The sequence below is a fragment of the Anarhichas minor genome, unplaced genomic scaffold (assembly GCF_050575085.1).
Source record: "Anarhichas minor isolate MPS153535 unplaced genomic scaffold, ASM5057508v1 ptg000041l, whole genome shotgun sequence".
In the NCBI taxonomy this organism is placed as follows: domain Eukaryota; kingdom Metazoa; phylum Chordata; class Actinopteri; order Perciformes; family Anarhichadidae; genus Anarhichas; species Anarhichas minor.
The window spans coordinates 5479443-5505801 of record NW_027466487.1 but is presented as its reverse complement, the minus strand read 5'-3'; the positions used below and the strand labels follow the sequence as shown (position 1 = coordinate 5505801).

Below are 26359 nucleotides of genomic sequence, written 5' to 3'. Positions count from 1 at the left end.
ACACAATATATTCTCATTAATGCGAGTGGCGACATGCTTTGTTTTTCAATCTCCTCGCTCGCTTGTGACCAACGTTTGATGCAAACAAACAGTCTCTCTGCAGATGCACAGACGAACCCATACGATACACACACAGTGAAAGAAAGATTACAGAGATTTTGAAAAGTCTGCTCTCTGATGTTGAACAGAAGATTATGTGTAAACCAGTAATCCCGAGTTGGATGGAAAGAAGGGGGAATAGAGTGAGGAGAGATGGAAAGCATGTGAAGGGATGGAGGGCTGGGGGGGGGGGGGGGGGGGGGGGGGGGGTTGTGGGGGGTCAGACTGAAAGTTGGAAAGAAACACAGACACGCACACCGACAGGCCGCGCACACACACACACACACACACACACACGCACACACACACACATAAACAATCTGCACCATGAATAATTTCAGGGAAATACTTGTTTTAAACTGGATTTTACATTCAGGTATTTATTGTGTTTCACGTCAAATTATACCGTGCAACATTTTCAAAAAAGTGTACCACAATCTACCCTAAATGTTTGTTGGCTTTACGTGTGGGATACTCCTGGATTTACTGTAAGGGATAAACATAATTGAAAACCTAAGACCTAAAGCACCATTTTTGTTAGCATTATATTTTACAGTATGTTTCCAGGTCATAGGAGAATTCACTGTGATCTGGGAAATACAAATAAATTGATTTTCAAAGCACAGATTTATGAGAAAACCTTTAATTGATTGTAGAGTAAATAGACATCATGTAAGAGCTACAACCTCTATTAAGACATTTCCAGTTCTGTTAAAAAAAATGAATGAGCTAACGATCAGGTGTGATACTTATATAGTTGTCATTACCATTCATTTCTCCAGAGCCAAAATTGAATTCAAACCATTTAAAAGATTAACAATAGGACAATATTCATCATACATATTCTTTGTATATATATAATATGTATTGCATCAATATACCATATGTCACCATAAATTATTTTATCTGTAGACACGTTTTAAACACTACGCCATAATTTGCCTCTTTTAGCCTCTATTTGATATCCATTTATCATCAATATGACATAACCAATGCTGCAGAAAGGAGTATTTACACAGAGGGGTTGAGTGGATCAAAGAGGAGGGGGGAGGAAGCATCTGAGGCTCAGAAGGAAATGAGGAAGAAATAACAGTTTAAAAGTATCTAGTGAGAGTGGACGAAGTAAGGATGACTTTATTCTTTAATTGGTTCATAGTGGATGAGACGCATTGCATTCTCATTTTCAGTTACTCCTTGGATGAACTCTCCTTCGGCCAGTCGCTCTATGAGGGAAACAAAAAAGAAAGAGAAAACAGTAAACGAGATAAAGTAAGAAGCATGGGGTAAAGATGAGGTTGAATAATACGTCTTTATCTTAAGAAATCCATTCTTATCTCCTGTGTGGCTGTGCTGGTCTGAATGACAGTAGCATGCAAAGCAGTGGAATCCCTTTAGGCTTCATGATACATGGCTGCTACATACATAATAAAGCTTGCATGACACATGTGATGCTGTAACTGGAGGGATGTGCCCCAGGTGGATTTATTGCTCGTATTATTGTTAAGCCAAAAAGCTGTAAAATGTAATCTTCACCACAGGATGTAAGAGCAGCTGTTGAGGAAAGGTAGAAAGAGCTTACACTGATTTCATCTCTCCTCAACATAAGTACATAGTGATAAGAACATAGTGATAAGAACACAGTGACCTGTCATGTACGGCTGGGGCACAATGTATAGACATGCGTGTGTTATTTCCTTTACCGTTGTCTTTCTTTTTGAAGTAGGACCACAGCTTGTTGGCTCTTTTCTCGGGTGTGTTCTCATCCTCTGATAGCTTGCTCTGGTCCTCCTTGGGGATCAGCTTAAATATGGCCTGAGAGGGGGGTTGGGTATAAGATCGGTGATAACACTGCATCATTTCTCTCACAAATTATGTATGAAAAGTCAACAGCACAACACAGCACATAAAAGAAATGTGTGCAAGCCAAGAAGCCTGTAGGACAAGTGAGTAAGTTCAAGTTAATTAGTGTTTTGTGGTGTATAGAGCGTCGCATGCAAAACAACTTGACATTTCGAGAAAAGCTACAGGCCAACACTTTTTCTTATGTCTAGTCCCTGATTACTGTCATTAGTCATCGTATACTCTGTAAAACTTGGCTGAAAACAACCAAATCAAGTACCCTACAATTAAATCTTCCATAAAATGTAGCCTGCAATCCCCACATGACAGCTGATCTGCCTCCCAAATGTAGCTAACAGAGCAATCCTGGAGGGCTTGGGCATCACAATTAAAATGGAGACTCTACAAGTTAAAAGTGAATACATTAATAATCAAGCCGCCCATGGCACCAAAATCAGGCCTGTGTGTCATTTCTCAGAGATAATGAATTTGGAATATGCCACTTAGAATCCAACGGATTGTAAATGATCAAATGACTGTGCACTTTAGGTTCAGGCCTTTAAGTGTGTGTCCCACTTAGAGGGGAAGCACTCATCTCCCACATTTAAGACACCTAGATTAACATGGATTAGTGCCAAGACTCAGGCCACAGGCCAAACACCAAGATGTCCTCTCTTTTCTCCCTGGACTGTCCCTCCATCTTGCCCCTCTGATCTTGTTGTCTATATAGTTCACACTTATAGATGAATGGCATTTACTAACTTATAAATAATAAAAACAGATCTATATCAAGCAGCCACGAATGTGGATACCCTCAAGATGCACTGTATTTACACCCTCTCTGAACTAGTCTATTATATCCTATTAGTGTAGTATACTACACTGGACGTAACTATTGGCTAGTCCTGCCTTCCTCACTTACTTGCTTCCCACTTCAAATCCACAAAGGAAAACAGATACTCTGGATTATCTTTCTGCAATAATGATGTTAGTTTAAATGCATATAGTAGATCTGTTAATTGACTACCTCTCCACAGAGTCTGATTCTGTTGTAGTTTGTTGAACTTTTGGCAGTGTGGCTTTAAAATGTAGCTACTTGGTTGTAAACATGATGCACATGAACACAGGCTAGTTGGCCAGGAATTACATCCCATTACAATATCAGCTGGATAGACAGCTGATCTGTCTAAACCACTGACAATGAAATATCATTTGTCTTTAAAAAAGAAGATAAGAAACTGTATAACCTCCATCTGACTGAGTTTTGATGATTTGAAAACAATGTTTAACAACTATTATACAGTGATCAGCATAAATGCGTTGAACAGTCAAAAGTGGCAGCCTCATGGATAAAAGAAACATGGATTAGACTCAGGGCTGATGAGCAGTCCCTCTATAGACACAGAGCAATACAAGAGTAGTCTTGCTTAAGAGTACGACTGCCTATTATCTGACAGTTAACCCTGTAATCACAGAGATTATCGGGGGTTTGAGGCTCAAATAGACTTGCTAATTGGGCTGACAATTAGCACTGAGACCTACTTTTCAATATATAACAACTCATTTTACATGGACCTCAAAAGAAGTGATCAAAGTACCAGGAAGTCCTAAAAATATGATGCGGCCCAACAATAATCCTCCGAAACTATTCTACTTCAAACTATAATGACCATAGAGTTATATCAACACCTCGCTCTAATAGAAATTTAAAGGAACATTGAACATTATAAACTTTAAAAAAGATGTAAAAACTACAGGGCAGTAGTATTGTATTGCATGATGTCAAGTAATCCTCTTATTTTGTCTGTCTGTTGTAGCTTTGACCTCCTCGAATAAAACATTTCTCTGAGGACTATGGGCAACAGAACAACTTAAATTTTATAATAAATTTTATTATATGTTTATAGCAGCGATAAAGATGAACATTCTGGTAGAATAAAATAGTCTTTCTGTCTTTGGCATAAAATATGAATGGGAATGTTTAGGGCAAGACACATCATCACACTATAGAAATAGTTGATACCATTATTATTTTTTTGTCATACTAGAACCACAATTTAAATGTCTAATTATTTCATTCTCATCTTACACATCACTGTGTTCCGCCTCACCTGGCAGATCTCCGTCACTTCTGTCTTGCTGATGTATCCGTTCTTGTCTACATCAAACAGCGAGAAGGCCCACTCCAGTTTTCGCGACGTCTTCCCAGTGGAGGTCATGTGCAGTGCGATGATGTACTCCTTGAAATCCAAAGTGCCATCATCGTTGGTGTCAAAGGAGCGAAACACATGTCGAGCGTAGCTCTTGGCATCGCTGTCAGGGAAGAAGCGGCTGTAGATCTGCTCAAACTCTTCTGGTGTTATGCGTCCCGTCGGGCACTGCTTCTGAAAGTTCGCGTACCACTGGGAGATCTCAGTTTCACTGAATATGGTGGTGAGCTTGAGGTCCTCCAGGATCTCCTTTGATAGTGCGCTACTGGTAGTATTTCCCATGGTAGTTGCTTTAAGTGTCTTAGTAATCTGTCAGTTCTGACAATCACAGGCAAATATGAGTTTTTCCTGTCCTGTGCCACCTGAACTTCCCCTTTGTTGAAAATATTGCTTCACTGGCTTGACCTCTCCTGTCGAACCCTGCAAGTGATTGCAAAAAAAAAAGTATTTACACATATGGTACAGTCCACATATGAAATCCTGAATTTGATCAAACTACTATAAAGAAATCACATTGTGAGGATGATCCAAATGTAGGGACGGCTTTACCTGTGTGTTGTGTGGGTAGATGGTGGCTGGAGCATTGAGTATGTGTCTCAACCGTGACACAGTGAGCGATAAGGAGGGCAGAGGGGAAACACAATCCAAGTGGGTTAATTCTGTTAATGCGGGATTTAAGGTGGCTCAGCTTTTGACTAAAATGAACCCCCGTATCCTACTTTTCTCTATTGGTTCTGGAAGTCTAAGATCTACAGCATATGGCAGTGTAGAGTTCATTTCTCTGTTAAATTATTTATAAAAAGTAAGAATTCTGAGTTATGCCTTGTGGTAGTGTAAGTCTGACATAATCCTATATTGATCAATCAACAGAGGTTCAATACTTTTCACTCTATCCTTTTTGGTTACAACCACTTTGTGAAATTGACAAATATTTTGTAGAATCATAAAAGCTTTTTCATTACTTTTATACACTGAGCAACACATCAGCAGACATGTTGTTGGAAACCCTGTTAACATGGCACCAGGTGGGTTTTTTCAAAGCTACCTTTAAGTTCTTCCGCAGTATGTCTGATATTTCTGTAGTTACCTTCCAAAGGGTTTAGTTGAACACTGACATCTAATTCCAGACGACCATCTGTCCAGGCAGTTTAACTCCCCTCTACCTCCAATCCCACCTACGCCCTTCCCATCATCTTCACTACGTGCACGACCTCCTTCCTGTCCTACGTGAGCTATGATGTCCTTTCACTGACTTTTTTTGTCACTAGCCTGGGTTTGTTTTATTGAGCCAAATGTTTAAACCTTTTTTCCGTCTTTTCTTACTCTGCAAAGTTATGTTTTTGTTGTTGGGCTGCCAAATTCTCATTATTTTTAGCCTTTCTTGGTCCTGGGCTTGACTTTTCCTGTCAAAAAGTATTGTCTCGTGCACTAAGGGCGTCCTGTTGGACATACTGACAGACACAAACATGCTTATTACTTTGCCTTCATTTTCACTGGTTTGACTCTTTCACACCAGTCCCTTGTAACTCAGGCCCAGTCCTTTGAGGCTTTCTCTGTATCGTCTCCATCTTTATTGTCAACAGCCATCACCATACTGGACAGTAATCAGAACATCAAACTCACTTTGGCTGACACATTTACATCATCAGTCTGCTTTGATGAGACTGAAAGTATTATCTTGATTGTCTTAAATATTGTTTCTGACTAACTTGACAGTGTTTGTGTTACAACGTTGCACATGGTTGTGAAACCGGACAGATGAAAGCATACACTGACAGCTTTAGTAGCACTTCTTATTTACACTGTATGATGATTTTCATCCGTGTCTTATTTTTGCAGCAGGATTTTCTTTGCCCCATAAGAATGCTCAGTGAGCCCGTCTATTGGATTACTCGACCCGCGCCCTTCCACCCAATCCAACTTTTAGCCAATTACTATCATCATCATCATCCTCTGAGTGCCATTGCCAATAGAATTACCCCCTCCTCTCCACAAATCACTTGCTGACACTTGACCCGAACCCTTGCCTCAATTAATTGCTAGAGCAAGCGAGGATTTGTGGCCATAAATGTTTTTTCTACTTGTGATGAATGTGAGGATTCATATAATATTGATGTCTAACCACAATCTATAGCATCTAAGCACTAATAATTCTTTAATTAAGTGTAATTGTTACTTATAGGATTACTGACACTTACTTACTACAGAAATTACAAATCATGAATAGCAGCTATTACATTGCTTTGCGACAATAAAAAGGATATATATTTACTTTGCAGGCGGTGAAGTATTATACACATTAAAATAGTGCAGTATATAGTAGGTTGAAGTTTATTGATGGTAGAAGTCAACACATCCAGAAATATCTGCAATTAGGCCAGTGTCTCACTACTGGCTGCATCACAATTGGCAGCATTAAAGTCAATTAACTGGCGATATCAAGCTTCACCTGTGTGACAGCATCGACCTGTGAGCCAGATCTACGTCAGCGCTGAAATATATATTGTAAATCCGCCCCACTCAGTGTCAACGGGTCACGCCCACTCATTTGCTTGTTTTCTGCACTTGGTGAAAGACTCACGCAGACAAATTATTTGTTTGCAATTTAAGTTTTTTAAATTTTAAATTTGCGATTGATTTTGAATTGTTCATGTCCCAAATGAAACGACCCGATAACAACGTGACTTTTCAACATGCCCTCTGTAACAGTAGAGACAGCTCTATCATATTCATGCCCAATATTTCAAGACAGTCTGATTGTTGAAAAGTACATGTCATGTTTCAAAGTCACACAGTTTTAGAAGTGAAAGTACTGATGAAATAAATAATATGCACCCTGCTGCAAGTGACAGGAGAAATTGTAAAGCTGAACAGGAAAAAAAAGTCCACTCTCAGCCCAAACAATGCCTTGGTGGGACACACCGCAACTCTTAAGACTGAAAGAAAAAGCGGAAAAGAGGAAGGGAGTTGTTCCTAGATAAATATCTGGTAATGGGTTATAATGATGGTTAATGACAGACAAGAGCTTCCTACTGAACACAAGGGAAGAGAGGAACAAACACACAGTGACAACAATCTTGACATTTGTGTCCACCATCTTGTGAGGCCTCGGGTTGTGACGTACATGATAAAAGTAACAGCACTCGGGGCCCCTGCTCACATTTCTACACTTATTGTCCAAAGAGAAAGCCAGCAGCACTTTAAGGCTTTCACTAAATCCCTCACATACCTGGACTAAAATAAATCACATCTATGAATTTAAGGGACCTTCACTGACATCTGAGGTCCTGATTCATCACTGAGGTAAGCAATGCCATACTTTTTACAGAGATACATTTCCAAATATCTGGTGCAAGCCGGGGTCCAACTCTTTCATATTCTATTCTATCCAAAAAGTAAAGATATGCATCTTAGGGAGACTTTTGATTGTAATGGGCTTCAGCAATTCTGTCCGCATAACATGATTTTGCAGTTCCAGACCTGCTATTGTCCGTTGGGTTATGTTGAGGCTTATTGCAGTTTGATGGCATGAGGGCATTATAGTTATCATGCAGGCTCCAATCTTTGTTGGTCCAGAGATAGAAGATTCTATTTGTTTGTATCTGACCTTTAACTCAGTTGCTTTGTATCTTAATTCAGTTAAGTTGAAACACTTGGACCTATTTTTGCGATTTTCCTTTCAAATGATCAATGATAAAACCCAACAAACCAGTGAGTCAGTCTTTACATACTTATGCTGTAGACACAAACATTGTTCACACCCACAGATCTTTATTTCAAATTGTTGTGGAGTTCCCATATTTTCCCAAAATACTAAATATTTAAAGCAATTTTTTGGTAACCGTGTAAATGATTTACAAGACATCTTTTGGTGAAATAAAACAACATTGTTTGAATATTTCACTCGGTGTAAACATCAACATAGCTTCAATGAAGAGTTAGAACTTGGGATGAGATAATTTCTCCAATCTTTAAAATACATAAGGGGATAAAAAATGGGGAAACCGGATGATACAGGTTTTTTTAATCAGGACTATGTGTCATGTTGTAGGCATAAGAAAGAAGAAGAATCTGCAAGAAAAATCACTTTTGACCAGTTGACAAAGGAATAAAAAGCAACCATGACAGCCAAGATGGAAACACTTGATCCTTCAACTCTATCAGATGTCACTTCTACTGTCACCTACGACCCTAAATCGGAGACAGTGGCCTTACCAGGAGGGATCGTCTCGGTGGCGGGCATCACCGTCGTGACTGGGGGTGTTGAGCTGTCTTGTGGATCCTGTATGCTGGCCTTTGGTTTTTGGGGAACTCTCATCGGCCTCAGTTGTGTTGCTGTGGGGCTGTGGGACCAACTGAACCGGTCTGAAGGAGGAACCTCTCCCTTACTGGCACTGGGATTTGTGATTCTGACCATCAGTTTTGTGACGGTGGGAAGTGTGGTGGCATTTTACCTCCTGACGAAGAAGAAGAGAGAGATGTCCAGAGAGCAGAGAGAGGACGGAAAAGAAGTTCTTGTAGAGAGTGGGAGGGTAATTAAAAAAGTCACAGTATAAAGAAGAATTACTGACAGAGTACAAGAGAAACTTGGGAAAAGTCTGAGAAAGTCGTACAACATTCACTCCTGCTCCTCCCTCTCAATTATGTAGAAATGCTATTTTGGTCTCAAACATAACACAACATATTCCCTTATATCAACAGCTATCTTTACTAGTTCATTTGATTATCAAGATTTTACAAAAAGTTTATATGCTTTGTTGTGTATGATTTGTTGCATTGATATATATTAAATTACCATATTGCTGCCTGAAGAACACTTTATTCATTTTTACTTTATTTACTTTACATCTACTTAAGTGAAATAATGAATACAGGACAATTACTTGTAGTGTTTTTTTTTATATTTAGGTATTGCTACTTTTATTCAAGTGTTTTGTAGTACCTCTTCCACCACTGCTTACCACAGTTTTTGCTCATGATGCATGTCATTTTATTTTGTTCTTGGGACTGGCTATTGTACATGAACCATATAAACAGATCATGCAGTGTATGTAATAAATTAACTACATGTCAAATGTGTTTGTTTGTGTGTGTGAGAAAAGTGCAACCACATTAATTCATTCAGAAAACAAATACGTAGTGATGGACTTTTAAAAGGTAAGACCTTTAAAGAAAGAGATATTATCAGCACAACTGATTAAAATGAACGTGACTAACTTGAGAATAATACTAAATACAAAAAGTATTATACTACAGCAGCATCTTGAACTTCCGTTGAGGCTACTCTTTATACGGCTCTGTTCTAATCATAAACCTGACATTGTTTGGGATACATTTGTTTGTTTGCTCTTTCATTTTTTTTGTACTTTGTAAAAGTCATAGACTGTATAAAAGAAGGCAAACGTATAATTGAGTGAGTGAACTGCCCCTTTAATATAAATAACTGACAAGGTGGATGTGGAAGATGTATGTTATGCTCTGTAATAAATACAATGCAGAGGGAGATATGAAGAAGTAAGGCTCAGAAAAGCAGGACAGGATCTTATCTTAAAGGGCTACTAAGTGCAGGTCAACCGTGGATGTATGAAGAGAAGATAACAGAAACCAACAACATCAACAAAAAGGGTGAAGACAGAAAGAGAGGACCAAGAGGTGGGAAATGTGTTACCTCCATCTGCTGGACTTTAAAGGAACTGTAGCGTACTTCATCAAGTGACATTAGGCCTTCATGTTGGTGTCTCCTGTCACTCACTGTATGCAATAGTAACTACATTTGTCCAAGCTGTTTTCATCGTGAATATTTTACAGGACATTTGAGGGTTTTGCAGGGATGCCGCTATAATAACAAAAGAGCTCAGTTGCCTCCTTTGTTTACATTACACCTGAACCACTTTACCGAGAAGCAGCGTTTCACAAAACAAACATTGTTGACTTTCTGATACCATTCTTATCACTTGGAGCAACACGGGGTATTAGACTCTAGGACTTCTCAGGTATGTGAAGTATTTCGACAGGTATCAGACTTGGACCGCATTACTCCGATCACCTGACAGCCCGCTGCAACCTCCGTGGTCACGTGTCATCGTTCAAGTTTCAGGAAACTTTTTTTTCCCCTTCTGAAAACGCAACTGCCCACGTCCCGCCTCTTCTTCCCCACTACTGGTTACAGCCGACAATCACAGCGCTCTGATTGGCCGGACTGGCGACTCGTCGCTGCACGTCAGACTCAAACGACAACCCCTTTTTAAACTCGTTTTTATGTGTAATTGATATCGTCCCCCGAAGAAAAAAACAGCTGGAAATGCAGTGTTTTGTGGCTGTGAAATGAAAGTTACGGAGGAGTCCGTCGTTCAGGTGAGTGTGTTAAACGGCAGCCGAGCAGCGCGACGACTCGGCTCGTTCTTTGGTCAAGTTACAACTTTGTAAGCTTGTTGCCAAAGATCTGCCAAGGTGTCCACTGTCAGTCATGTTACTTATTCATACAGTATGTCAATTCAAGTGTTTCATTTTCAAAGCTCTGTGTTTCTTCCGACCACGAAGGCGAAGTAGCGGACTTATCGACGCATTCAAACTCGTTAGTGGGTTTACATGCAAACGTTTGTGTGCAATTTAATTGCCTTTACACACGCAAAAGAAACTGTCGTTTGGGTTTGTCTCTCCTGTGCTGTACATTACATACATGCTTATGAGAGATGCGCAGGTATTGAACAGAAAACTGCATTGTGTCTTTATTCTTGAGCTAGAATAAACAACAAAGGGTATTTAAAGCTTATTAGCGAGACTCTAAAACAAAAAGATATTGTCAGAATCATAAATTATATATATATATAAATGCAAAAATAATTGCACAAACAGTTCAATATATATCCAGTTTACTTTTGCACATAAACTTAGCTGCAGTGTAGAAGAGATTAATTATCATTATATCTAATTATACGTTCTTCTTTTCTTTCCCAGGATGGACTCTAAAACGCCCCCCTGACATCAGATCCACTTCACAGTACAGTAACGACTAGTTTAGTGCAGTCTAAGATGGTGCTGCCTTTGTGAAGGATAAATGAAGCATAAAGGTGTGAAGGATGGGTGGTGCTGGTGTTAGCAGACATGTTAGAAAGCCAGATAAACTAGTTGTAGTTGGTGGTGAGGAAGTGTAGTCAGGAGAGCAACAGAATTGGCTTATTAGTGTCGAGTTGAGGAAACTCGACACCAATAAGTAAATTCACAACCGTTAGCAGTTGACAGTTAATACGGCAGATAAAGATAATTGACTGATGGAGTACAGTGAGAGAGTGCTTTGTGGGACAGGGGAGGTGGAGCTGGACCCCAACATTGTGAGTGAAGAGGCAGGAAAACTGTACTCAGAGCTACAGGTAAAGCTCCTTTCCACTTACATTTCCCTTCTATGCCATTTATTGTTTCAAGAAAAACAAAAACACGCCCTGTTTCTCTGAATGGTTTCCCGCTCTGCTGCTTTGCCCCGTCACAGACCGTTATTGAGACCCATGGTGAAGGTGTGGTGGAGTCGCTGGTACCCATCTTTGTGTGGGTCCTGGAGGGGCTGGCCAGCTGCAAAGCCCAGCTGAGAGACAGTGAGGAGGAGGCGGAGAGAGAGAAAGCTGAGCGGGGAGAGCTGCTGGAGAGATACCAAGCAGAGAAAGCCCTCCGGAAAGAAAGTCAAGAGGTGGGGATTGAAGAAAGTGTTGATGTAGTGTTTTTCAAAGCGGTGAATGTAGGCTGTTGTCCGTGCTCAAAGCTAGTTAACGCGTTTTGTTTTCTTTAGAGGTATCTGGAGCTGGATGACCAAATTGAACTAGACAGGAGAGCCTTGAGGGGGAGGGAAAAGGAGAGAGAGCGGCGAGGGAGAGAGCTAGAGAAGAAAGCAAGACAGCAAGCGGATCATTGTGAGTATTTGAATATTAACGGTGTGAATTTACAATTTTTCTCATTCATGTGTCTTGTCATGATTAGATACATTTTTAAAATCTGGCAGAAGAAGAGCTACAGCCGATGAAGTTTTCAGTAATTCTAAAGCGACGTGCTATTTGTTTCTTGCAGTGGTGGCCTTGGAGGACCAGAAGGCTAATCTGAGTAGAGAACTGAGCACACTGAGGCATACTCACAACAAGGTCCGATACTGTTGTTCAGTCTCTTGTATCACCGCGCAGTGACTTTTTAAACGACATCTTACAATATTTAGAAGTTCTTTGGTCATTCCTGTATTTTTTACGTATCACTGATGTTCTCTCCTTCAGCTGGCTCACACATATCGGGAACTTATGGAAAAGAGAAAGGATTCTGAAAGAGATTCTCCTTTAAGGTTGTTCTTATTCAGCACTTCTTTATCACAAGTCATTTTTATACTGTAGAAAGTGTATCACAAAGAAAAGCTATAATTGAAATGAAAGATGGCAGTTTGAGACCATTTTGCAAATGTAAATTTGCTTTTGCTTTGTCGTCACACCTGGGAACTCACTTGTACATTTCCCATGTTTCACTGTTATTAAATGAGACCTTTGTGGAAAGGGTTAACAAGAAAGCTATAATTTCATCTTCGAGCATTGAGTCTGGGAAAAAAAAGGGTATCTAGTGTGAATTTTCAAAATAAAACACCAGTTGTTGCTGGGTATTAATCAAAGGTCACGGGCTATAATTCAGCAATGGCAACAGCTCTGCAAGAAAATGGTGCAACATGTAAGAAAGAATTGATATTGTTTATTCAGGTGGCTTTTCTTTACTATGTCACACTTTTAGGAATCATGTGGGTCTCAAGAATAATGATTTTCCATCCAACCAAGTCTTGTCAGAATCCAGTGTGAAGGAAAAGGTAAACACATTCTGACCGTACACATAAAACTATATTTTGAATTGATTTTAATACAACATTTTGGCAGAGAAGTAGCTTTTGTTTCCTCCCTTTGTTGCAGATGATACGAAGACCACATTCACAGTCTGGTCCCCCCTGTTTGGAAGATCTAGTAGCCAAGAAAGGAAAGGCAATTGACATTCCAGTAAAGCCCGCCACCGATACATTTATCAATGACATCATAAGCTCCACTCCTGAGCTGAGGCTATTTCATGGCAGAGGAATTGAAAGGTAATAATCTGAAACCATAAACTAGTTTTTCTGAATTGCAGATTTTAGTGAAACAAATGTGTAACTATTAACTAAACCCTAGTTCACACCGAGCAAATCAAAGGTGTGTCACCTAGTTTGTCACATTTCTTACTCTTTCACTCGTATCTTCATCAGCTCCCCGGTTAGATCAAACACCAAAAGGCCACCGAGAGATGAGTCGGAGACCAGCGTGAAGGACGAGATGAGGGAGGTGGAGGAGAGGGAGTGCAAAGTAGAAGAGGTGCAAGGAGGAGAGAGGCAGGAAAAATACATGATGGAGGAGGAGGAGGAGGAGGAGGAGGTGGAGGAAGATGATAGTATGGAGTGCAAGCTGCGCAACAATGACTCTCTGTTCTCTGAGCTGTCAGACCTGAGCCTGGATTACGTGGAGAGTGTGGACCGAGGGGCCAGAGTCAGAGGTAAATTCACATATTTAAAGAGCTTTTATCACAAACATGGTTGATGTGCTTTCGCTTCATCGTAACGAAACAATAAACGGCCCAGCAATCACACAGTTTTGCATAAGCAGACTGAATAATGGCTTTGTTCTGCAATGTGCCGCATTGAGGCACAGAGGAAGTGATCACAGATGTCAGAGGTGACTCAAGGTGCTTTTTTGAAAATAATCTGGCAATTATGAGAAACATTTATACACACAAACAAGAAACGCAAGTACAGTTCAGAGAAAGAGTTCTCGTGCCGTAGGCTTCATAAAGCATCACTTCCTTTTTTACTATTTGGCACCATTTCATTTAGTTATTCCTTGTTGGTTTTGAATGAAGAGTAAATATGAATACCTGTTGTTATCGCCAATATTTCTCTGTGTTCAAGCATTCCTTTGTTCTCTGTAGGCAATGCAGACCAGTTTGAGGAGATTCTTTCTCAGTGTGAGGAACTGAAAGTCACCCAGTAAGTCCTATATTTAATTTCTCTGATCTTGCTATGACTGGTCCAGTGTGCAGGGGGACTTTCCAAACACTTGGGTTTCTTCCTTCAGTACAAACAAATGAATAAGAGGAGAAAATGTTCCAGTCACTAATGTGTTGGAACTGTTTTCTCTCTTTACCAAAGTGATTGTCTTCATTATCTTAAATTGCTGACCTTTCAACGTGTTTTGTTTGTATTCTTTCAGTGAGTTTGTAGACGCTGCCCGTAAGGCTTTGATATCTCGGGTCGTAGAGCTCACTGATGACCGGTCCGCTCTTAAACTGGAGGTGACCTCTCTTCAGGAAACCGTCTCACGATTAGAGGGCCGGGTGAAGGAGAAGGAGGAGGAAACTAAGAGGTCTGTTCATTCTTTAACCGTATGAAAAGAAAACGTGTTATCATAAGTATGATATAATACTATATAGTGCTGTTACAATAACTCATGTGCTTTATATCCACTATTTCTCCTAGACTTCGGAAAGAACTGGAAGCGTGCCAGTCTGAGGATCCCGATGTAAGTCATTTTCAAATCTACTGTATCACTCCGCAGTTACATCATTGAAGGTTTTGTTTTTAATTCAGTAGCTGCAAAGCGAGCGTATGATGTATGAAACCGATGCATACACTCCATTAAATAGCATAAATCTTTCCATCCAGGCCTCTCTACCCGCATCCATGCGGAACTTCTCTCGCTCTGAAATGGCTCGTATGGTCATGGAGAAGAACCAATACAAGCAGCGTCTGTTTGAGCTGCAGGAAGCCGTAAGACGTAGTCAGACACTCAGGTAACTCTGCTACTGAATCAACATAGTTGTATATGTGTTTGAGTAAAGTTGATGTCAGTCCCAATAGAACAATTAGTTTAAAACCAGAACAATTGTGTTCCAGGATTTTAATCTCCAACCTGATTTTTTTTCTCTATTTCTTTTTTTTAGAGCAACAAAAGATGAGAGGTTAACAGAAGAGAAAAGGTCAAGTGTTTGGAGAAAGTAAGTGTCTTTGTTATGATTTCCATCCTCTTGTCAATTCAATTTGCAGTGAAGTTTATACCCTCATAACACACTTACAGTTGGCTGGAGGAGCCTGTGCTACTGTGTGTCAGAGGATAAAGCATGCAGTAAAACATCCTTGTGATACTGAAATATTGTTATTGCAAAATACCTTCAATAAAACCAATAACATAAGAAACATTATACCGTGTATTGAAAAAACAATTGGGTAATGCCAAGATGTGAATTTTTGCCAGATTGCTCTCTGTTGATAAAGCAACCTGTAGTCAACAAACACATTAAAATATAAATAAAAAAAACAGTGGGAATGTAGCTCAGGGTTCATTTGGTTAGAAGTACTTGAAAATACAGATGTTGGAGTTTAGGAGTTACACAAAATAACCCTCTTTAATATTGCTGTACAGGATCCTGAGCATTGGGAGTGTTTGAATAGGTAAACAATGTCAGCTGAGCAGGAAGAATGTTTGCTGTTTATATTCATACGGAATCTGTCTGTAAAGGTATTTGGCGTTACATGGACACAACACAGAGAGCGACTGAAATAAACACGTGTGCTATGCACGTTTGGTAACTGCTTTAGTCAGACATTTTATGGTCTTTATAAAATATTGATAATTATTCTTATTTTTTTTAAGGTTCAACCGCTTGTTTGGCCTGACCAAGGTACCTCTAATCCCGCCTTCTGCATTTGCCCTCCCAACTTCTCCATCGCTCACTCGCTCTCCTCTGGGGTCTCCACAACTACCGGCTGTCAGTCACACTCATGCTGAGTAAGCTCATGTTTCTGGCCATGCCGCTCTTGCGTATGCTGTTCTATTTACATCGTTGTTTGCAACAAAATGTAATCATTAAAAAACGACTCAGTCAAGCTGATTAACAGCAGAAGCATTCTCTTTAGATCTGCTTCTTCTGCTGCTCTCTCTCCTCGTGTCAGGAGGCGAGAACTCTACAGAGAAATTCGCACCCACATTTGGGAATCGCTTGGAAAACGGCAGATACACGGCTGGAGCACACCGCTGGCCAACACACAGGTAGAAACACACACACGGGCACACGGAAATACAGCAATCTGAGAGGGTATGAGAGTACATGATTTTAAAATGGCTTAAAGCTCCCCGGGCTTTTTTTGAGCCTGAATTGCGCATTGTGCAAAAAATAAAAAAATCTTGTCTTCTTAATACAGAGTGTTTAACATACCCAGACCTGTACATTTCCACAATCCTAACAAAATCTTGGTGATTAACTGTCATCATTGTAGGAATCCCACGAACCTGTGCCAGAGCCTAAGGAAGTGCCTGTTCTAATGCAGCTCAGACTGCTGGATCAAAGAGACTCCACAGCTAAGGTAGGTCTTTTCACTGCCAATCTCTCCAACTCAAGAACCTTGGAGCCTTTACATTAAACCTCTGGTGCATTTAAATGTGGGCCCTCACTTATGTTTCTCTCCAGCTGAACTGTGCGGTCGCAGTCACACCTGAGATCTCAGGAGAGGCCACAGTAAGTCTGTCATTACCCTGATTATATAACAACGGTAGTCATACTCTAATCACCATGTACAACGTCCATCCAAGCACAACTAACGCTGCCCATGGACACGTTGTTTCACAACACTCATCTTTCCAAACTCCACATCCGTCCTTCTCTGCCAGTGTTCTGTGTGGGTAGTGTCTGGTCCTGCCTCCTGCAGTGATATTACAGTCATTGATCCAGCACGGTCCAACACAGTACTGGATCAGTTCTGCCTCCCCCCCACAGCTCCTGCTCTCTGCATCTGTGCTGTGCCTCCTGTAGGTCAGTGCCAGTACAATGGGCTTGCAGCAGCTGCCCACAGACAACATATCGAATGTATTCTGTACTTGTATTAGATCTCCTTATATACCAAACTGATAACTGCTTACTTCCTGTCCTTTCTGGTCTTGTTATGTCAGGGGACACTGCAGGAACTGTGTGGATCGGAACTCAGGAAGGAAGGTAGTGTGTGCTGAATAAACATGCTCTCTTCAATAATTAGAGCTGTCTCAGTAAAATGCATGTTTGGCAAAGCGCTCTAACCCTCTCTCCCTGTCTCCCCCCCCCCCCCCCCCCCCCCTTCTTTCTCCCACTGTCTCTGTCTCACAGTATACTGGTTCACTCAGCCTCTGCTAGCAAGAGGCGCTGTCTGCAGTCTGTTTCTCTCTCAGAAGGTGTTCATTCACTCAAGTGAGTTCTGTTTGAAACACATTTGTGTTCATAGTTGAGTATTAGCGTAATGTGACTTTGGGTTATGTTCATGTCTTCATCAAGAACTCTTTGAAAATACGCTGCTTTTTGTTGACTCAATCTGACAGGTATTCCCAGGACCAAGTCATAGCTGGTTTAGCTGATGGGACTTTGGCATTTTTCTCACACAGTTCAGGTAATGCAAAACTGACTGTCTCAATTGATCAATTTCTTCATTTAGCATTCTTGACAAAAATGGATGCTTAGTGGCGTAAATCGTTTAACGATGAGTGCTGTGTTTGTCAGGTGGCTGGAATCTGCAGTCACACTCGGTGATGCCTCTCGGATCAAACCCTTTGCAGCCCATTCGCTGCTGCCTTGCAAAAGGTGGCCGCTTGTGGGTGGGATATTGGAACAAAGTCCATGTGGTTGACGTTGTCAGCAAGAAGGTTGAGGTAAGAAACAGCGGAGGTACCTATGTTGCTTTGGGTCTCATGTTCACATTGTTGTTAACTCAAGCATCATTAGTCCTTATTTGCCCTTGCAGCAAACATTCTCAGTCTCTGAACGCAGTGAGCAGCAGGTCCGTTTCCTGTGTGCTGGTGGAAGTGGTGTTTGGACATCCTGCCGACTCGACCCGATCCTCAGACTGTTTGACTGGTCCACAGGACGGCCGCTGCAGGAAGTCGATTTGACTGTTTTGGTCACTAAAACATTAGGTGCTGAGACAGTATTTCTTTCGCATTTCAAATTAATCTAAAATGTAAAGCTAATATATTTACAGTTGGACATGTACAGTTTGACTATCTATTAGCTCCGGAATCTACAGTATGTTACAGCATAGGGAAGTCATTTCCTGCACAGTTTAAGCTCATAACAGTTCTGCTCAATATTAAGTCATCAGCTGGACACTTTATAATCTGGTAGTGGTGACTACAACTAACACTGTTGTTTCCCTGTTCTTAATTTTCTCATTGAGGAAATACATTTCCACCTGTTGTATTTTTGAATATTTCTTTTAATATGTTATACAGTTATATATTTTAGCAATCTTTGTGGCTTTAACAGTATGTGCAAATTCCTCTGTAGGTGTGTTGAAGCAATTCATAGTCAAACTGACTACCTGCTGAAGTTTAGAAAAAGAGCAGTTATTGTTACAGTCAAGAGGATGATACAGCTGTCAAAAGACTACAAACACTAAATTGATTATGTGATTATGCCTTATCTGAATTTTAAAAAAAATTAACATTTTGTTTTGCAACTTTGATCTTAAGCTCGTTCCTGCAGCTCAGCTAACATGCTTCTGTCTCCCTCTGTAGGCCAGGCCTTCCTGACACTCTCCCCTCTCCAGATCTCGTCTCTCACAGTCATCTCTGGCCGTCTGTGGGTGGGCACAGGAGGGGGGGCCATTTTCTCCATCCCATTATCCATAAGTGAGTTTAATTTAGATTGAGAGTAGAGGTACTTGAATCTTTGTGCTCTATCTAAAATAAACTGATGACCGTCTACAGCATCAGAGGCTGTTTCCATCCCATACTGCTCCATTTCATCAGCCCAGCTGTGTTACCACGGACATAGACAAGCTGTCAGGTTCATCATCGCTGCACCTGGTAAGAATCTGATTGTTTTAAACCGAACACGCTAAATGTTTTTGACAACTTGTTAATTGAGGGAGATCCTTCAGAGTGCGCTTGCATGCAGTATCTGTCTTGTGGTGACATCTTTCCCCAACAGGTTGTTTGATCGTCTCTCCTGGCAGCAGCAATGTCACTTCCTCTCAGCTCATCCTCAGTGGAGGAGAGGGCTACATCAACTTACGAATTGGTGAGTTGTTGTTTGAAATTGTTTAAAAACTGTCTGATGCATTGGATTGCATTTATTTACTGTTTAGTCAGTGCTTTGTTTATATAGTGCCTGACCGAGCCGTACTCTTTTTCAGGAGACGATGCAAATGAGGGATCTGTCGAGTTGTCCCAAGCTACACCTCAGCGGTCTGAACGCAGTCACATGATCATCTGGCAGAATCCCACCCCCTCTGTACCGAGCTCTGCCCTCTGACATGGATCATCTCCTAGTTCTGTCTTTTTAGGAATGAGATAAAGACGGAGCGGTCATGTACTGCACACCAGCAAAGCTAGAGACAACATTGGAAATGGTGCTTTCATGGAGAGAGAGAGTGTGTGTGTGTGTGTGTCTGTATGTATGTAAATGTGGTTTCATCCTTGTTTACCTTTTTAATTTTGAACATCTATGTTTTGACTGGATTTTTCTGATGAATGTTGATACCTTACTGTTTGCCTTCATCTAACTTTATATGATTTAGTTGCGTGATTGTTGTTAGTTCTTCTTCTTTATTTTAATTTTGTTTTACCTTTGCACTAAAAATGCATTGTTTCCCTGACATGCAGCTCTTTATTCCTCCCAGGGGGCACCAGGTCTGTCTGTCCAACATCTTTTGATCATAAAGTTTAACTAAATAATGTGGCTGCTCTTGAAGCTGTTGTGTACATACTTTGTTGTTAACTGTGAACTGGAAAAGGTGTTGATCTTCTCTCAGTGTACTGTACGGCACAGACAATCAAACACTTCTCATCTCCTGATGTGGGATCATTTATTTTGATTGTGATGTTTGTTCTTCCCCTTCACATTGCATATGGTCTAACTACAAACAGCACATTTTGAATGTGTCTGTATAAAAAATATGTGATATCCCCTCTTGTAAATGAACAACTTCAGGGCTTGTTGTCAGAAATTATTTATTTTCTCTGTCGGTTATCAGCCTCGTGTCTTCGGATGTCTTCATTTGTTTTATGTTTTGATTTGATTTCACTATCTTTTGTAAAATAAGGGCGATAAATTCATAGTGTCAGTATTTATGTGCAATTACAAGTTTGTGTATTCATTGGGTCTCCTTATGCTTCTTGGAATGTAAATTAAGACTTGAGTATTTGTTGACGCTGAATTTGGAAACATGGTTATTGTCATTAAAATGTCTTAAATGGTCAATGCAGTAACTTTCATTCTGAGTTACTTTGCCTTAAACTGGTGAAATAAACAGATCTGCAGATGAATGGACAACAAAACAAATTAAAACAGCAGATTCATCTTTTTAATCTTCATATATTGGAATTTACAGTAGAGCCTATTACAGTACAACCCTGAGTGTAGTACACATAAAACAACTGGTTAAAACAGGTCAGTCAGTTGGCATCTTTGGGCCAAACTTCCTATGTTGGGTTGCTGTGAGTCCTGGGAATCCGTATCCTGCGGCTCACGGAGCGGGCAAGGCGGTCCATAACTCCAGTTCTCCCATAATCCTTTTTGGAGGTCAGACCCTCAATATTGCCACTGTACCACATGACCCAGCCTGCCAGGGACATTACTACCAGCAGAGCTCCTGAGTACACCAGCAGATCCCCAAAGTCTCTGCCTTGGATCTCCAGTGGAGCGAAGACTCCCAGTAGCAGGGATATCACACCCAACAAGTCCATGAGCACTGCAAACACCAGAGCCAGCTTACAGTGGGACAAGCCGTCATATTTGGGCGCCATGGCTGCACTGAAAAAGATAGGGGAGGATGTACTGAGGAAATGTGGACTTGTCTTCAGGACATGTCAGTTGAATAATAATAAAGGCGTCACAGACTGATATTCTTTAACTAATTAGTGGCATTTACCACTTACATAGGCAAGTGATCTTTTTCCATAACACACAGTTATTTTAAAAATAACACAGCAACATAAAAAAGTATATTTACAAAACTGTCTTCTGTTCTCTCACGTTTTACACTGGTCCTGCAATTACAGTCAAAACAGGTGCCACGCCTGTCCTGTAGCCTACGTTTCAAAAGCCTTGAATATGCTCACCAAAGTCAACATTTGTACGAATACATTTTATGCGAAACAAAATCTTAAACTTACCGGTGCGTTACCAGTTTGGTAATAAATAAAATTCAACGGCGATTACAATGGAAATCGTAGGTTTTGTATTTTTCCGGGTCGACGCTCTAAAGCCACCAGCCGACACTGAAACCTGACACCTCGCCACCTGTTCTACCTGTCTGACGTTACCTGTCCTACAGTGTGACGATGTTAGTGCGCATTCTGTCCTTTTGTCAAAGCATTTAGTTTTAGACCAATAATTATTTATCAAGTAAATCAGCAAATGACTCACGAAAATGTTACTTTACTGCACACAAAATTATCATTTTTTCAGAATGCGTTAATTATACACCTATTTCAAAAGACTCATCGCTTTAAATACTGCAATACGTTATAATACACTTTACTTTACGAACAAAGCCTCTGCAGGACTTATTTTTCTATTATGACCGTTTACCAAAAGACGGTCATTACAACCGGAAATGACGCAGGAGAGTGCTAAAAAAAATAAAAGAGCGATAATTGTTATTGTTAGCTTGTTAGCTAACAGACGAACTGGTGAATGGAGATATGACAGAGTAATAACGTCTTATTACATGTGCACGATTAAGTTATTACAAACGTACAGTGGTATGTACCAATTTCTGCACAATATATCGGTAGCATGGGGATTCTAGTGACGTCTGAATGAAGGAAAAGATCACTAAAGTGTACTGAAAGGATGGAATCCTAATTTTATATTCGCAGCTAAATTCTTGCTAACGTTAAGTCGAGCTAACGTAGTACGAAGCTAACTCTGATGTTAACTCCCTTACATAGAGTGAGCGCATCTGGCCGCTAACGTTACAACCTAATACTGTACATACTTGTGCAACACATCAGTTTATACATGCATGACCAGAGAGGGTATCAAAACCATTAGCTAAGGTTTGCTGGATGTCTGGGCTTGGATAAAAAAAAACACATAATGAAGGCTTATCGGTGAACTGCAACGTTACATTTTTTTTTTTTTTTTTGTTTTTTGTAAATGTGACCACAAGCACTATATTTAAGTTATTTGTACGATGCATTAGCGTGAAATATGCCAGCGAGTTATTATGCATTTCTTTAAAACGAGTAACTAATCAAACGTTTTTTTTCGTTGTCTGGGCTTTGAGATGGAGGACGGAAACAGGACTGATGCTGCTTCCACATCCAAGAGCCACGCAGGCTCACTCCACCTGCAGAGTAAGCTTTTTAGAACTGCAAATAACATATGATATCCAACCTGTAGGCATTCAATAAACACTGTGCATGTTTCCTCCTGTTCAGCTCCCAAAAATGAGGACGCCTATGAAATTTCCATCCCCTATGAAGAGAGCAACTTTGAGCAGCAGGGATTTTTCAATCAGGGTGATCCGAATTTTGAAGGTGAATGTTAGAACCAATACTCACATTTACCTGTTCAATAATTCTATTCTTCACACAAAGTTTTCCATTTCCCAAACAATCCTGCCTGTCCGTCTCAGAGTCGCCCCCGCCTGCTGGCTCGACTCATGTAAACAACTCATACATGGTGATCACCAACCTGCGAACCCAGCTACAGATCTCTCTGGAGAAAAACTCTTGGCTGCAGAAAAGAATTGAGGACTTGGAAGAGGAGAGGGACTTCCTCCGTTGCCAGCTGGACCGGTTCATCTTTTCCACAAAGAGCCAGGGACAGGAGCAGAGTCAGAGCCAGTACAGTAACGGTGAGGACAGGGGACAGGTGTGAGATGATAACCTGTGCAATAAGAATTTGAGTATAAGTTGATTAGAAACAAAACTTTTTGCAAAGCAAGTCTCTAAGGATGGAAAATAAATGTTTGACTCTTTTTATTTGTCTCTCTGTAGGTTATGAATCGAGACGATTCAACTGGAGGGTAAGAAGAGAGGAAGATCGTCCCGTTGGTAAAAACAAATATTTATGCACTTAACTCCTAAATTAAATACAGTTAAATATAGTTGTTGGTTCGATATACTTATTTATTCCATCTAAGATTGTAGATCCTCAACTGTTTGCCTTCCTTCTCTTCACAGAGCAACAGAAGTCAGAGTCTCAGCATTTCCCCTCACGTCAGTTCATCCAACGAAGACCTGGTCCTCCAACAATGGTGCCTTCCAAAAACCATGTCTCCAATCCACTAACCAATCAGCTTGCCTCTATAAATGCTTTGTTCAACTCTACACAATCCCAGGCCCTGTTGCAAGGCCATAGCCATAGCACTCCCAATACCACAGCCAGCGGCAGCAGTGGCAACGGCAATAGTGCTACACGGTCATCCATGAATGAAATGAGTGGGCATAGCAACATAGGTCCAGGTAATATAAATGGCACAAAGCCATTACCGTAATTGATCTAATTATTGGGAGTGAAAATGTTTCCTGTGGCTCTTATCTTGTGTTTTTTTTTAAATGTTCTCGTCAGGTTCACTTTCACTCTTGGGAGAATCTGATGAATACTTGGAGCAGGACGGCTACCTCGAGGAAGAGGAAATGATAACAGGGGAAGATTTACTGCAAGATACCATTCACAGCAACAGACACCAATTGAAGAGAAGGCGGGTCTTCCGAGCCCCTAGAGAGCGGCAAAGAGGTAAGGGAGGGAGAGCAATCCTGCAACAATACTCCATATTTAAGTTTCATTCGTTAACCGGAGACTGTCGTATATAACTGCTGTGGTTAACTCTCTTGTACATTCTTGGTCTTCAGTGAAAGATGCTGCTGGAGTGCTGTTCCGCTACAAGAAGATCCTGCTTACATACCAACGTCTGAAAAATATGTCGAAAGCCTTCCAAATCCACGGTGTGGACCGCAACACGGTGGCTTCCACCACACCCATTGCTGAGCTGCTACTAGTTGCCCCAGAGAAAGTGGCAGAGGTGGGCGAGTTTGACCCATCCAAGGAGAAGCTGCTGGACTATGCCCGGCGCTGCTACGCTGCCCTGGATGAGGAGACACTTAGCCGGGTGCAGGCCCTGAAGAAGAATAACCTGCTCCTGCCCATCTCCTACAGGTTTAGACACTGAGGAGAATGGGATTTGTTGGTGGTTAAGTTCGGAGAGAAGAGGCAGTTTGCTTCTGATGCAGCAGGCCAGCTCACCCTTCGAGCACAGAGATGTCCAGAGGCATTAGGAGTTATTTTGCTATCTCTGCGTCCTGGATATGGCCACAAGAACTATGGCTGAGATCCTTCGCTTTTCAAACAAATAAACATTTCATTTTATTATCAATATGATGCTCACCATCGTTCCAGTTATATTGAGGAAATGGGAGTGCCTGCTGCATTCAGAAAGAGAACAAACATGGTTCTCGATGTCTGTGTGATTCAGAATGTGTCTTTACTATTGAAATTGCTTTTCTTCAGTACTTAAATGAGTGTAAACCAACTTAGCTCATTAATTTTCTTTCCTGAACATCTGGGCCAGCTTGTGGCTCGTAGTTCAGGAATTGATTATCTATCCTTTTAGTTCCTGACAATATAAACTATAAGCATAGCAATTTTTTGAGCTTTCACTCACAATGTCCGTGTGTTAAAATGATGCTGCACTCCATATGTTTTGTAGAATTATACTGTACTTTTAAGGGATTATCATCATTTCCTTTTGTTTATATTGCTATATGTGTCTTTGTTGTATTATTTTTGACGTTGTCATTATATCCTCAACCATTTTCACTTGCCTTAATCACATTTTTGGGATTTCCTTGCGCTAGACATGGAACAGTTTTGGGCTACTTCCACTACCTAAATTAGAATCTTGAAGTCGTATTCAGTCTCTTTTGCTTTGTTCGGCTTTAAAGGAGAAGAGAAAGACAGATGCGACAGATCACTGTTTTTTAGTTAAAAATCAAAGACAAACAAATTGTATGTGTTTGACTCATTGTAATAATAACTGTTGGTCCTGGGCTCGGTTTGAACACTGCTGCATTACTCTGATGTTCCATTAAGGGTTGCACCAACCCTTTTTTAAATTATCTGTACTAAAATACAGTAAGTGTCTTCTAATGCTTCTGGTATTTAGACTCTTGCTATAAGGCTTTTGTGACAAAAAATACCTTTTGTAAGACGGTGCAGAGCTTTTACTTAACTAGCTATTTGTAACTTTGTGTAACTTCTGGTTCTGTGAGAAAAACTTGAATCATTAATCACAAACAATTTTACAATCTGAGTCAAAGAATCAGCAAAAGCATCTAACTTACCAATACTCCACGACAAACTGTGAAAAGAGCTCCTTGATGGTCTGTAGTTTGTAGAGGTTTTGTCAAAATTCATAATTGTCAAAGCGGCAGACATGTTGATTATATTGTACAATAATGCGTGATGTTTAAATCGGTGCAGTAAAATTATGATATCTCTTATATTAAAACAGATTAGGTAACAGTGGAATTCAGTGACTCTTGGCTTAAATAGTCCTTTTTTAAGTAAACAGTTATGCCAGTTATGCCATTTTCCCTATCTGATTGTTTCTATGGCTAAAAAGCAAGCAGTGCAACTTCTAAGCAGACTTTGCAGAATCATACCAGGGTACAGTGTTTTCAAAAAATAATGATCTATTTGTCATATTTGTCTGTATATTTATGTATGTTGACTGAAATGTGTATCTCACTGAAACAAGGCCTATCCTTCACCAAATGTATAAGTAAGACACAAATGTCATTAAGGCATTTGATTCCTTCCAAAAATGTAGATTTATTAATCTGTAAAATCCAACATTACCCCTCACTGGTAAATGCTTATGATTGGGGAGTAAAGGGAGTAAAGTCTATTGGGAGGTGTGCCAGACGGGGGCTCTCCTTTAACCTCTGGCATATTTCACATATAATCCCACGCATCACATATACATAAAATGATGTTCAAAAACGGATTTTATTCATTTTTCAAGCATCAAAAACTGGGCAACTATATTATGCAGTAAATGGTCTTTCACCTAAAAGGAAATGTTTCCTTTGAGCACTTTGTTTGTTAACTCTATTTTACTTTATTAAACCTCAGGGGGAAATACTGAATATGATCATTATGGCATTAGGAGTTTGTGAATATCTTTAGTGAACATTTTAATT

At 40.4% G+C, this 26359-nt stretch overlaps 3 protein-coding genes and 1 long non-coding RNA gene across 7 annotated transcripts; 2 read left to right on the top strand and 2 right to left on the bottom strand.

Annotated features, from left to right (window-relative positions):
• Nucleotides 1–1173: 1173 nt before the first annotated feature.
• rcvrn2 (recoverin 2) lies at nucleotides 1174–4533 on the bottom strand. Its single transcript, XM_076109322.1, has 3 exons — nucleotides 4050–4533; nucleotides 1800–1911; nucleotides 1174–1322 (listed from the first exon to the last, which is right to left on the bottom strand). Exons 1-3 carry the CDS (start codon nucleotides 4428–4430, stop codon nucleotides 1234–1236), a joined length of 582 nt encoding a protein of 193 aa, XP_075965437.1. The 5' UTR covers nucleotides 4431–4533; the 3' UTR covers nucleotides 1174–1233.
• Nucleotides 4534–10379: 5846 nt separating this feature from the next.
• LOC142969500 (C-Jun-amino-terminal kinase-interacting protein 4) lies at nucleotides 10380–20405 on the top strand. 4 transcript variants are annotated; one of them, XM_076109431.1, is made up of 28 exons: nucleotides 10380–10502; nucleotides 11106–11518; nucleotides 11635–11829; nucleotides 11929–12049; nucleotides 12204–12274; nucleotides 12401–12465; nucleotides 12900–12972; nucleotides 13073–13242; nucleotides 13399–13682; nucleotides 14115–14172; nucleotides 14396–14548; nucleotides 14662–14704; nucleotides 14848–14975; nucleotides 15126–15179; nucleotides 15836–15970; nucleotides 16138–16231; nucleotides 16459–16545; nucleotides 16650–16697; nucleotides 16850–16991; nucleotides 17129–17171; nucleotides 17319–17399; nucleotides 17528–17595; nucleotides 17706–17854; nucleotides 17947–18118; nucleotides 18719–18832; nucleotides 18911–19009; nucleotides 19134–19223; nucleotides 19339–20405. In XM_076109431.1, exons 2-28 carry the CDS (start codon nucleotides 11420–11422, stop codon nucleotides 19455–19457), a joined length of 2955 nt encoding a protein of 984 aa, XP_075965546.1. In that variant the 5' UTR covers nucleotides 10380–10502; nucleotides 11106–11419; the 3' UTR covers nucleotides 19458–20405. The 4 variants fall into 4 exon arrangements, with proteins under 4 accessions (XP_075965546.1, XP_075965545.1, XP_075965544.1 ...); XM_076109430.1 differs by having other exon boundaries at nucleotides 16135–16231; XM_076109429.1 differs by having other exon boundaries at nucleotides 16099–16231.
• LOC142969503 (uncharacterized) lies at nucleotides 19631–21842 on the bottom strand. The gene is made up of 2 exons (XR_012959128.1): nucleotides 21320–21842; nucleotides 19631–20957 (listed from the first exon to the last, which is right to left on the bottom strand). It is a non-coding gene; the product is annotated as an uncharacterized LOC142969503 (long non-coding RNA).
• Nucleotides 21762–26310, top strand: LOC142969502 (coiled-coil domain-containing protein 106-like). The gene is made up of 8 exons (XM_076109439.1): nucleotides 21762–21910; nucleotides 22438–22507; nucleotides 22592–22690; nucleotides 22789–23010; nucleotides 23153–23209; nucleotides 23339–23620; nucleotides 23727–23894; nucleotides 24011–26310. The coding sequence occupies exons 2-8, from the start codon at nucleotides 22438–22440 to the stop codon at nucleotides 24325–24327; spliced, it is 1215 nt and encodes a 404-aa protein (XP_075965554.1). The 5' UTR covers nucleotides 21762–21910; the 3' UTR covers nucleotides 24328–26310.
• Nucleotides 26311–26359: the final 49 nt, after the last annotated feature.

Excerpts from the sequence above, each read along its gene's own strand:
- rcvrn2 (XM_076109322.1), bottom strand. The coding sequence starts at position 4,430 with ATGGGAAATACTACCAGTAGCGCACTATCAAAGGAGATCCTGGAGGAC. Across the intron at positions 1,912-4,049 it reads AAGTGACGGAGATCTGCCAG|GCCATATTTAAGCTGATCCC; the intron begins GTGAGGCGGAAC and ends CCCCCCTCTCAG. Across the intron at positions 1,323-1,799 it reads CTTCAAAAAGAAAGACAACG|AGCGACTGGCCGAAGGAGAG; the intron begins GTAAAGGAAATA and ends TTTCCCTCATAG.
- LOC142969500 (XM_076109429.1), top strand. The coding sequence starts at position 11,420 with ATGGAGTACAGTGAGAGAGTGCTTTGTGGGACAGGGGAGGTGGAGCTG. Across the intron at positions 11,830-11,928 it reads TCCGGAAAGAAAGTCAAGAG|AGGTATCTGGAGCTGGATGA; the intron begins GTGGGGATTGAA and ends TGTTTTCTTTAG. Across the intron at positions 14,705-14,847 it reads GCCAGTCTGAGGATCCCGAT|GCCTCTCTACCCGCATCCAT; the intron begins GTAAGTCATTTT and ends CTTTCCATCCAG.
- LOC142969502 (XM_076109439.1), top strand. The coding sequence starts at position 22,438 with ATGGAGGACGGAAACAGGACTGATGCTGCTTCCACATCCAAGAGCCAC. Across the intron at positions 22,691-22,788 it reads GGGTGATCCGAATTTTGAAG|AGTCGCCCCCGCCTGCTGGC; the intron begins GTGAATGTTAGA and ends TGTCCGTCTCAG. Across the intron at positions 23,011-23,152 it reads TCAGAGCCAGTACAGTAACG|GTTATGAATCGAGACGATTC; the intron begins GTGAGGACAGGG and ends GTCTCTCTGTAG.